General features: G+C 39.8%; 1 protein-coding gene across 2 annotated transcripts in view; it reads left to right on the top strand.

Moving 5' to 3' along the window:
- Positions 1 to 12532, top strand: part of gria2b (glutamate receptor, ionotropic, AMPA 2b) — a gene marked incomplete at its 3' end in the record, with an annotated part of 105855 nt that overhangs the window by 87466 nt on the left and 5857 nt on the right. For both annotated transcript variants that reach the window (XM_084331900.1, XM_084331899.1), the window contains 3 exons: positions 8655 to 9016; positions 11233 to 11431; positions 11909 to 12156. In XM_084331900.1, coding sequence (XP_084188026.1) covers positions 8655 to 9016; positions 11233 to 11431; positions 11909 to 12156 — 809 coding nt within the window. The remainder of the gene's footprint in view (positions 1 to 8654; positions 9017 to 11232; positions 11432 to 11908; positions 12157 to 12532) is intronic.

The raw sequence follows: 12532 nt of genomic DNA, 5'->3' as shown, positions 1-12532 counted from the left end.
GCAATTAGACTGCCCCTCATTCATTCATTCATTCCTATCTGCTATCTCTGAAAACAGTTCCCCGCGGAGCGCAGTCAGTGCACCCCATATATTCCGATAACGCTATATATAAACCATGCTGCATTCATTCGGAAAGAAATACCTATTCCAAATGCTATTGGGTTTGACAATAATTACACTACTGTCGCTATTTTACAATTAACTATAATGAATTACGGGTCATCATACAGAACACGCCAGTGTTGAAACTAATGCACGGAAGCTTATTTCCGCGTTGCAATTGCAATATTAATATTCTACCACCGGGCGCCAGGTACGCGTGGTCGGAGCTGTGCGTAAATATACGCACAAAGTCAAGCACACGTTCAAATTGATAAATCCCACACTTTGCTTAGAAATGATTGTATGCACGGGTTACGCACATATCTGTGCGTACGCACCATTGATAAATGAGGGCCCACCTTTACACCCCTAGTGTCCAAGCATATACTTGAGGGGCATATTTCGGAATTTAATTTTGTAGTTTTTTCAGATTATATGAAAGTACAGACTCAGAGCCTCAAAAGTAGTGTTTGTGGGAATTGAACACATATTTTGCCAGCTGTGGCTTATTAGGAAAAAGCTAATTCTGAGTTCTGAGGCTTTAAGGTTCCTGGAGCTTTAAAGAGAGATTAGCATACAAAACTACTGATCCCACAGTAACACTTTATAATAACACTCAGTTATAAGACCTTTATTGTTACGGTGGGGGCTGCGGTAGCGGAACCCAATAGCAGAAACACAGGGAGAGAGAGAGTGGAGCGGTTTAGGATATTTATTCCAATAGGTACCATGCGTCAAAATACAACAGTGGAATGTGCAGAATGAGATACTAGAGTGCTGTTCGTTCTCCTCTGGAACGTCTGGGCGGGCGGCGTCTCGATAGACAGCGTAGGCCGGCAGCGGGTTATCCTGGGCACAGGTAGAACAAAGGTTAGCACAGGGTCGTCAGTATTTAGGGGAGAACAGCAAGGTAGGATACCTCCTCGTACCTAGGATGGCTAGATAACACTCCGACGAAGGACGACAGGATCCGTGGGGTGATATAGGGGCTGTTGATGAGCGAATCCCTCACAGCTGCGCTGATTGACGCCAGTCTGACAGCGTGGGAATGCTGCAGCAGGAAGCTGCCCATATGGGCGCGGCAGGACGGGGGTAGAGGAAGGCCCAGGCCGTGATTGTGACATTTATAAGGTATTTGTAGATAATGAACTAATCATGAACAAACCATTTATATACATTTGCAAATTATTATTAAATCATTTATAACTATATTTGTATAACATTTACAAATTAGTTCTACATTATTTATAACTCATTATCAACATTGTCTGTACTTGATTTGTTCATCATTAAATAATGTTGTTTAATGTGTAGTAACACATTTGTAGATGCTTTGAAAAATGGGTATGAAAAAACGACTATACTGTACCTCCATTTATTTGTTCATGTTCAACAAATGATTTGTTAAGACATTCATAAAACATCTATAAATCATTTGCAGATGCTATTGTGTGCCCTAATCTAAAGTGAAGCCATTAACAAATGTCTAATACAGTTAATTATTTGTTGACTTTTTCATCACCTGTTACAAACAGCTTTCGGATACACCCTTCTTTGTGACATCAAACAGTGACAGAATTAGGACTATAGATAAATGCAATTTTATTAACATATAAAATTAGGGGTGTAACGATGCATCGATTAATCGAAATGCATCGATTCTAATGTGACGATTCAACTGCATCGATTTGAAAATGTTAGAATCGATTATAATCAAAATTAATCGAGAAAAAAAATCTACATTTTTTAATGTATTTTTTGTTGTATTGTTTTTATTGACCTATAGTCCATTCATGCTGAGTGAATCAGTTCCCCCAGCCACATTTGTGATTTGTGTATTCAACATTTTTGGGGGAATTAACTGATAAAAAATTTATCGAAAATGTATCGAATCGCATCGTGGTCAAATGAAGAGATTTCATGATGCATTGAATCGTTGCCTGAATAATCGTAATCGAAATTAATCGTTGAGGTCACATCCTTACACCCCTATATAAAATACATGTGCACACTAGTGATGTGACGATTCATCGATTTGCATCGGTGCGCCGGCATACACGTTCACGATGCGCGTGCACCGGTGGAATACGTGCGCACCGGCTAGAACTCAGGTTGAACTCGCGATGCATCTTGTTGTAGCGTCTTTGCGTCGGTCAAAACCGATGCATTCATATAATTTCCTCTCATCCACTTCTGTCAGCAGTGCACTGTGACTGCACACAGCTGATACTATACTACTAATACAGAAGGCGAGAGCCGCGTCACAGTTAACAACAACAAACAGTGGAAGTCGAGGACATGAATAGAATTGGGCTTCCTCTGGCTAACGCCAGTTAGCCGTTCAGCTAACGCTAAACTAAACTACAGTGTCTAACTAACTAACGCAACACCAGTTCCATTAGTGAGGAGGGGGGGGGGGGTATATTGAAGACGCTTGACAACAGGTTCAAAGATAACTTCACATTTATTGGCTATTGGTTTCTTTATATCGCTTCATGCAGCAGGCTATCCAGGGCCCTGTTTCTTGTACCTGGTTCAACTAAGTCGATCAAGATGTCATTATCCAGCTTCAGTTAACCCGATGTTCGAAGCCGGGATTTTCCTGTTCCTCGAAGGTGGATTCAGTCTCGTTAACTCAAGCCAGACTTGCGACTCAGGCTAAATGCGCGCGGCCGCTTCAGGCGAAAAGCCAGCACGTATCGATGGCAGAGATCCTGATTCTCTAACGGCATTGATTGATTAATTGATTTAAAACTTTATTGACAGATTGCAATACGGCTCAATCGCCTCGCCGACAAGTTAAATGCGTTATCTATAGGCTAATTTTAAGTCCCTCATTACCTCAATCAATCAGATTATATTTCTTTAAACTTGCCTGCTGGATTGAATAATCAAATGAGATCTTGCTAGCGAAAATAATTAGTTAAACTTATACAGAATTACGATACGGCTCTCTTACCCATTGATTGATGTATAGTCGATCTTTAACTTATCTCCAATGTGGTCTAACGGGTTGTTGTTTTGACTATCACGCAGACGACCGGGGTTCGAGACCCTAGTCTTTTCCTTCTTTTTGCAATATAGGAATAATTCAATTTGGTGCACGTTGAGAGCTATATAAAGAATGACATCCTCAATGCATGTAGATTTATAATATTTTAACTTAAAACCAGGCTACTTTGGCGTATAATCATTAATATTATATTCAAAAAAATCATATTAGAAACACCGGGTTTTGAACCCCGGTCACTGGGTTGGCAGGCTTGAGCACTACCGCTGCACCACTGTGCCAGATGGGATAAATTCATTGTTTATACATTAATGAACGAGAGACCCGTGTTTAGAATATCCTTTGTTTTGAATGAAGTTTATCTCTTTATCCTCATTCATTAATGTGACGTCAACGGCTCATTCAATTTCTCAAATCCGTCAAACAGCGCATCTCATCAGACATCTTAATCCCAGTTACAATTAAAATAACCACATAATGTGTACATCGCACGAGCGAGCGCCACGGTATATATAACGTGCATTATTTAGGACAAAGTGAATTTAGTATCAGCATTTTGGGTCTATTTTACATTTCAAAAGCCCCCTCTGGAAGAATGGAGCACAAAAACGTAATTCAGAATGGTATAATGCAGATCGTAGACTGTGGGAATAGTTTCAGGAAACGGGCTGTCACTTCTTTGCGGGGGCGTGGCGATGGTTCAGGCTAACTTGAACTTAAACTCTGCTTTCGACCAGGCTCAAACTTTTGGATCTGTTGTCATGGTGATTTGGAAAATCCACGTACGGGGAACCGGAAAGTCCGGCTAACTCAGTTATCCAGTTAAAGTTATCCGGCTAACTCAGTTATCCAGGTACAAGGAACGGGGCCCAGGCTCCGTGTGTTCTGTTGACATCCGATCCTAGCCTAGTGTGTGACATCATCAACTACGCGACTCAGACGGGCTCTCTCTCTCTCTCTCTCTCTCTCCCTCTCTCTCCCCCTCTCTCTCCCCCTCTCTCTCTCTCTCTCTCTCTCTCTCTCTCTCTCTTTCTCTCTCTCTCTCTCTCTCTGTTCAATGATTTAACGTGGCCAAACGTTACAATATAAATACTAATTGGATAGTTGATGATAAATCACAATAGTTAATTTCATTATCTGAAATATTATAAAATCATTTAAGTCTGCTATAAGCCATTATCCCTTTGTGTATGATTATTATTGTCTCACAGTAGTGTGTATATACATTGTGTGTGTGTTTTTAGCTAAAGTGGATAGAAAAGACAGTTTATGCAAAAGTCTTCTTAGGCACCCAAGAGTTTTTATATAAATTGTCTTACAGTAGATAATTTTATTTTTAATAATAATATAAGCTGCATATAAGGAATACAACCAAATCCTCTGTCATACCATAAAATTTTATCATTATTTTGCATCGTGTTGAATCGCATCGTATCGCCCCGAATCGCATTATGTTGAATCAAATCGTATCGAATCGTATCGTATCGTATCTCAACAGGGGGTGAATCGTATCGCATCGCCCGGTGCTTCAAATGTATCGTTAATGTATCGTATCGTTGGCACCGTATCGAGATGCGCATCGCATCGGCCTCAGTGAGGAGATGCACATCCCTAGTGCACACATAACATATAGTGTAACTTGGGGGGCACTAGGACCCAGGAGTACCCTGGCCAGGTATTGCCAGAGCATGTAGAAGAGGTCTCACGTGAGTGAGACTTGACTTCACGTTTGTTGCCGTCTTGTTTGAATGGAAGCACAATATACATTAGCAGAGCCAAGTTATTTGTGCTGCCCCACACTTTTAAGGTATGAGCAGGCTAAACACCTTTTTTGTTGGTAAATCTATTTAAATCTAATAATTTCTGACCTACAACTCTTATATTTTGTGTAGACATACTTGATGTGGTGGGCGCTAACGTTACATTCAAATTATGTTTTTGTTCCTAATGTGTGCCTATACAGCTTGAAAATACAAATAATTATTACCCTCATGTAGGGATGTCCGATATTATCGGCCGACCGATATTATCGGCCGATATCGGCAGTAAAATGTGATATCGGAAAATATCGGTATCGGTTTAAAAAAAATTTAAAACAATAACAATATTTGTTATATATATATCCAGTGAAATTATTAGTTACCTGAAATTATTCAGTTTTTTGGACGGGGAAACCCTGCATATATCGGTATCGGTTGATATCGGTATCGGAAATTAAGAGTTGGACAATATCGGAATATCGGTATCGGTAAAAAAGCCAATATCGAGCATCCCTACCCTCATGTCATCATCACATACCGCAATATACTGAGCACACATTAAGAACAAACACATAATTCAAATGTAACATTAGCACCCACCACATCAAGTACGTCTACACAAAATATAAGAGTTGTAGGTCGGAAATGATGGAATAGATTTACCAACAAAAAAGGTGTTTAGCCTGCTCATACCTTAAAAACGTGGGGCAGCACGAATAACTTGGCTCTGCTAATGTATATCGTGCTTCCATTCAAACAGACGGCAATCTCACTCGCGTGATACTTCCTCTGCATACTCTGGCAATACCTGGCCAGGGTACTCCTGGGTCCTAGGGCCCCCACGTTACACTATATGTTATGTGTGCACATGTATTTTATATGTTAATAAAATTGCATTTATGTATAGTCCTAATTCTGTCACTGTTTGATGTCACAAAGAAGGGTGTATCCAAAAGCTGTCTACAACATTTGTAACAGGTGATGAAAAAGTCAACAAATAATGAACTGTATTAGACATTTGTTAATGATGAATAGGCTTCACTTTAGATTAGGGCACACAATAGCATCTGTAAATGATTTATAGATGTCTTATGAATGTCTTAACAAATAATTTGATAAACATGAAAAGACAAGTCTGGTAATTGCTTCGTGTGTATTCATAAAAGTCCACAAATAAACAAACGATTAGACATTTGTTAATGATGAATAGGCTTCACTTTAGATTAGGGCACACAATAGCATCTGCAAATGATTTATAGATGTTTTATGAATGTCTTAACAAATCATTTGTTGAACATGAACAAATAAATGGAGGTACAGTATAGTCGTTTTTTCATATCCATTTTTCAAAGCATCTACTTAATGTGTTACTACACATTAAACAACATTATTTAATGATGAACAAATCAAGTACAAACAATGTTGATAATGAGTTATAAATAATGTAGAACTAATCTGTAAATGTTATAAAAATATAGTTATAAATGATTTAATAATAATTTACGAATGTATATAAATGGTTTGTTCATGACTAGTTCATTATCTACAAATACCTTATAAAGGGCTTATAACTGAGTGTTATTATAAAGTGTTACTGATCCCACAATGCAAAGTGGCCATGGAGGACCAATGAGAAGGACTAAATGCCCAGTTGAATGGGGCACAATACCAATTGACATTGAAATCTCAGTTTTAGGTTTCAATTTTGGCTGAAATAATTTCATCACATAGTATCATAGATTCTGTATAACAGCGGAACACTGGAAGAAAATACCAACTTGGGTTTAAGATGCTTATGTGACAGACATGCGGTACATTATGACATCACTGTGATAGAGTTACGTTTTACTTTCATAGCTAGTTATTTACAAATAGGACATTAGATGGGAGCTTAGTTAGGTCTGACAAATGTACAGTTTGAGAAGGCATCATCTTTAGGCAGGAGTACGGGAACATTTGAATTCAATTAAAATGAATAACAGTGGACCTCACTGGAGTCACTGCTGTGATCTGCTCTGACTAACGATCTACCTTCCCTGCACCCATTGTTACAGCCTCTAGCAATTATTTTGATACAGAGCTCAACAAAGGTTTTATTTCCTAATAATTTCGCTTGACATTTATTCTCTTTCAAATGTATTGTCATTATACAGCACAAGTATACTACAACAAAAATAAGTTTGGCATCCAACCAGAGTGCAAATGTAACAGTAAATTGCAATAGTAATATACAATGTACAGGTGATTAAACTGGGTATAAAATATATAAATTAGTACTACTAGGTGTGCATATGTATGTACAGAGTTATAACATTCACATAAAAAGGTGCATCAGTAATATTCAAAGCATAGCATAGAGAACAGGTAAATGGTGCCTTTATATAGTGCTTTTATCCAAAGCGCTTTACAATTGTTCCTCACATTCACCCATTCACTCACACATTCACACACCGACGGTGGAGACGACCATGCAAGGTGCCAACCTGCACATTGGGAGCAATTAGAGGTTAAGTGTCTTGCTCAAGGACACTTCGACAAGCTGCCCAGGAGGAGTGGGAATCGAAACCAGACGACCATTCTACCTCCTGCCTGCTCTACCTCCTGAGCCACTGTTACAAACGTATCTTGGCATAGCCTGAGGTGTGGCTAGCAGTAACATCGACATCTTTACTGTTTTTCACTGGCTCCTGCAGGTAAACGGACAGCAAGGCCATAGCACTTGTTGCTGCCCCCACCTGAGTCGTGAGACTAAACAACTTGGTGTTGAACTTTGTTGACACCTTGTCAACCATAGCGTTAGGAAAGGGTTTCACTGAGGAGTGAGGGGCCAACACTGGAACCAACTGCTGGGAGACCTTGGTGTACATGGTCTGTGAAGCCTTCAATCAAGGAGACCCTGAAACTGAATCCCTGAATCTAGGTTGATGCAACATCCTTTCATTGTCCATGAGTTCTAAGGGAATGCCGGAGCAACGGAGGCTTTTGGAGGGTCAGCCGCTTGCTCATGGTTTAGTCAGTTGACCTTCATCCCCGGTGGAGGGGAGAGGAATCAGGTGCCAAGGGCCGCAGCTGTGTGCCTGGCGATGGCATCAGAGTTGAATGACCTCACTGGCGGGCCAGTGGGGTCTTCCACATAGGAAGCCTGGGATACAACCTGGGAACATGTGGGATAGCCATGTGAGCTTGGGAGGTTCACATGCTCCAAACAGTCTTGCTGCTCATATGGCAGGGTTTTGCTGTCAGAAGATAACAAGCTCTCAGACATATCTTCCCCGGGGGAAGAAGTCAGCCAAGAAACCTTGACCTTCACCGTTGAAGAAGTGTAGGCCTCTTCATCTGCACAGGGTGTTGCAGCGGATGGCTCTCCTCTGCTGTGACAGCTGGCACAGTCTTTTCAGTTGCTGGGATCTTCAGCGCAGTGCCGTGTGCAGTCCAAACCCGAGAGTGTAGAAATTGTATTCAGTTTGTTGAATGAAGTTCGAATTGGAGAAAGTGGGCACTATGTGCCACTATATACCCTTGGGGCGTGGATTTATGGAAACATTTTCTGTGTCACTTTCTAGGTGGTAGGTACAGTAGACTGGTTTTCAGGAGCTAATGGCTGTTCAGGGATTATCCATAGTGCTTGTATCAAGAGCCCATGTCATTCATCTATAGAATAAAAAAAAACGTTCTCCATTCCTGTTTTTGTGGTTCAACTACCAATTTCCTTGTACCTATGGATTGTGGATTTGGCTATAAGAGACTATAAATTGTCCTTTTCACCCCTTTTTCGTTGACAGAAAGCGGACATAGCCGTGGCTCCGTTGACCATCACCCTGGTGCGAGAGGAGGTGATCGACTTCTCCAAGCCCTTCATGTCACTGGGCATCTCCATCATGATCAAGAAGCCTCAGAAATCCAAACCGGGAGTGTTCTCTTTCCTGGACCCGCTGGCCTACGAGATCTGGATGTGTATCGTGTTCGCCTACATCGGTGTCAGCGTTGTCCTCTTCCTGGTCAGCCGCTTCAGCCCCTACGAGTGGCACACGGAGGAGTACGAGGACGGGCCGGCCAACGAGTCGACCAACGAGTTTGGGATATTTAACAGTCTGTGGTTCTCCCTCGGTGCCTTCATGAGACAGGGCTGTGACATCTCCCCAAGGTGGGTCAGAGAGAAATATAGTATACTGTAGGGCTGAGCACCATGGAAAAAAACACAGATCACAATATATCAGAAGGACTTTTTCATTGTCGATATACACTCTTAGGTGTGGAAAATGCTACATGATGTAATTGATTCATATTGGATTGCAGGCTAATGGGTGATACAGTATTGAACTGAAATGTTCTTCTAAAATATAATTTTTAATTACTTTGTTACCTGGAGTGGTGCTTACTTGACTTATTTTACATGGATGTCACATATACAAATGGAAATGGTATCTTAAGTCACTTGGTTCCTACAGAAGTCCTCTACTTATACACTTTATTTGAGCATGTACTGCACAGATGTCTACACAAGAACCTACTGTATGCCTTTGAGTTTAGAAAGCAGCCTCTGTCTTAATGAATTCAGTGTCATATTAGTGTTTGGCATATAGCAATTTAATGAGGTGTGAGAGCAGCCGATTATGCTAAGTAGTCCTTCCCTCTTTGCCGGCAAGGGGACAGTCATGTGTTCTAGAGAGATTTATTATCAACCGCCTGTTTCTTAAACACTTTCCTGTAATAATGGTACCATGACTCTTATATCAGGAGACCGTTTGTCCTGGAACATAAGGTTAATTCATCTCACCTTCCCTATTTATGTCGAACAAGTCGTTAATGTTGTTTACTGTATTGTCAGCACTGTTATGCTTTTATGTCTACAAGGCATTTGGAAATAGCATGTATTTAAAAGACCCCAGCCAGAGGCTCTCTAGGCCTACATATCTGATGGTTGCTCAAGGTTTTACAATAACATAGGTTTTCTATTACTTTAAATATCCATAAAGCATAAATACATACATATCATCAGCATACAACATGGTAACTACCTTATGGTACTGAACACACTGGTAAACACACTGTTGGGCAGGCCATGTTGCTAATGCTAATGTACATAGTACTACATGTATACATACTACTAATAATAATAATAATAATAATAATAATAATAATAATAATAATAATAATAATAATAATAATAATAATAATAATAATAATAATAATAATAATAATAATAATAATAATAATAATAATAATAATAATAATAATAATAATAATAATAATAATAATAATAATAATAATAATAATAATAATAATAATAATAATAATAATAATAATAATAATAAATAATAAATCTTCATTTATATAGCACCTTTCATACACAGAATGCAGCTTAAAGTGCTTAACAGAGACACGTCTTCTTTAAACACAATAGGTCAAGAAAAAAACAAGTATACCATAAGGTCCAAAAAAAATTAAATAAATGCAAAAAAAATAAATGCAACACTCCCATACATACCCCACGCGAAGGTAAGGAAAAACTCACTAAAACCTACCAATAGGAGGTGATAAGTAGTCTCTACAGTCTACACCAGGGACAGTCAGCAACCTTTTTGATACAAAGTGCCATTTAAAATGTTTCTTGCTAATCAGTGTGCCATATCAACATTAAGGTTAACATTAAGTTTAATTTTGACACCACATCAAAATGTAAATCTCCATCAGATCTGTAATTATATTCCATCCATATAGGCAACGTGCATAGCAATAGTTTTAATAAACATTTAATTATATAAGAACGCTATACAAGAATGCTGCGATCTTTGTGAGATGCTTGCTTGCCATACCTGGACACATTCAGCCTTGTCTGCCTCATCCTTTAAAAGTTTCCTCATGTTTGGTCTCAAAATGCTGTTTAACACTCAATGTTCGTCAAACAACAACAGACTGACTCTTCTGATTGGCTCTTACCCTGAAATATCCCTGGTATATCAGTCAACCTACCATAAATAACAGGCTGTGAAAGAGGTAACTCGGCATGGGGATGAGAGGACACTTCAACATTTCCAAAAATGTTCCTCTCTTACACACTTGCTAGCGTGCCATTGGTTTAGATACCACGAGCCAATGGTGGCACTCGTGCCTAAGGTTGCTGACCCCTGGTCTACACAATCTATCGTTTGTTGTACTGTCACTTTATGTGAGATCATGTTGTTGTTGTTGTTGTTGTTGTTGTTGTTGTTGTTGTTGTTGTTGTTGTTGTTGTTGTTGTTGGTGTTGTTGTACCACCAGGTGTGTCTGTTGTACTGTGTCTTTGCAACATTGTCACCACAAACAAATTCCTGTACAATCCTTCTGATTCTGACACTGATGATCTTTTACATCCAACAGATCTCTCTCTGGCCGTATTGTTGGTGGTGTGTGGTGGTTCTTCACCCTGATCATCATCTCCTCCTACACGGCTAACTTAGCTGCCTTCCTGACAGTGGAGAGGATGGTGTCCCCTATTGAGAGTGCAGAGGACTTGGCTAAACAGAGCGAGATAGCCTATGGGACTCTGGATTCAGGCTCTACCAAAGAGTTCTTTAGGGTAAGATAGTTCATAAAACAGTTAATTCTCTCATGTTCATAAAATGTGATCACTAGTTTGTTTGGGTTGTTGGTGGCGTTGGTTTACAATGGAAAGCGTTACAAGTATCGCCGATTTATTAGATGCAAACCAATTTTTATGTAAACTGGGTAGCACGGTGGCACGGTGGTCAGCACTACTGCCTCACAGCAAGAAGGTCCTGGGTTCGAACCCCTTTCTGTGTGGAGTTTGCATGTTCTCCCTGTGTTCGCATGGGTTTCCTCCAGGTACTCTGGTTTGGTTTCCTCCCACACCATAAAGACATGCATGGTAGACAGGGACTACAGATGAAAACTAGCTCATTAGCTAATTCTGGCACATTTACATTGAGGTGGAAACTGAAGATGTTGATTAATGTGTCCCTGGGTAAAAAATAATTATAATTAAACTCATAGCAAAACAGTACAAATAATCGTTTCTTTTTGTCTCCTACCACAGCGCTCAAAAATTGCCCTGTTCGACAAAATGTGGACATACATGCGCAGCGCCGAGCCCTCCGTGTTTGTGAAAACCACAGCGGAGGGCGTGGTCAGAGTGCGCAAGTCCAAGGGGAAGTATGCCTACCTGCTGGAGTCCACTATGAATGAGTATATCGAGCAGAGGAAACCCTGTGACACCATGAAGGTGGGAGGCAACCTGGACTCCAAGGGATATGGGATCGCCACGCCCAAAGGATCCACATTAAGGTGGGTGGAATAGTATAACAATGTGTCCAATGTTGTTATAGTATCCCACCTACCCTGATGTAGCTTTGCTTATATGTTCTGGTTTGTATAAGGAGATGAGGTAAACCCCCCCCTTGATACCTTAAAGTTAAACGTTAAAAAGACATTGCAATTTATTGTAAGTCGATAAATTGCAAAACAAAACAACAAAATCATATATATTTGTATCAATTTCAGTGATTGCTGAATTCTATGCAGACATTTCTCTAAACATTGTGATTTGAACAAATTACTAATTTTTTTATCTTTGATATTGCCACATCCCTTTTATCCAGACATAGGTAGGTCTGTCATAAGAGTCTCTTTCCTGTCCAGTTTTGTCTGTTTAATGTATATT

The sequence above is a fragment of the Notolepis coatsorum genome (assembly GCF_963971535.1).
Source record: "Notolepis coatsorum genome assembly, chromosome: 16".
NCBI classification, from domain to species: Eukaryota; Metazoa; Chordata; class Actinopteri; order Aulopiformes; family Paralepididae; genus Notolepis; species Notolepis coatsorum.
This window is presented reverse-complemented; position numbering and strand designations above follow the sequence as displayed.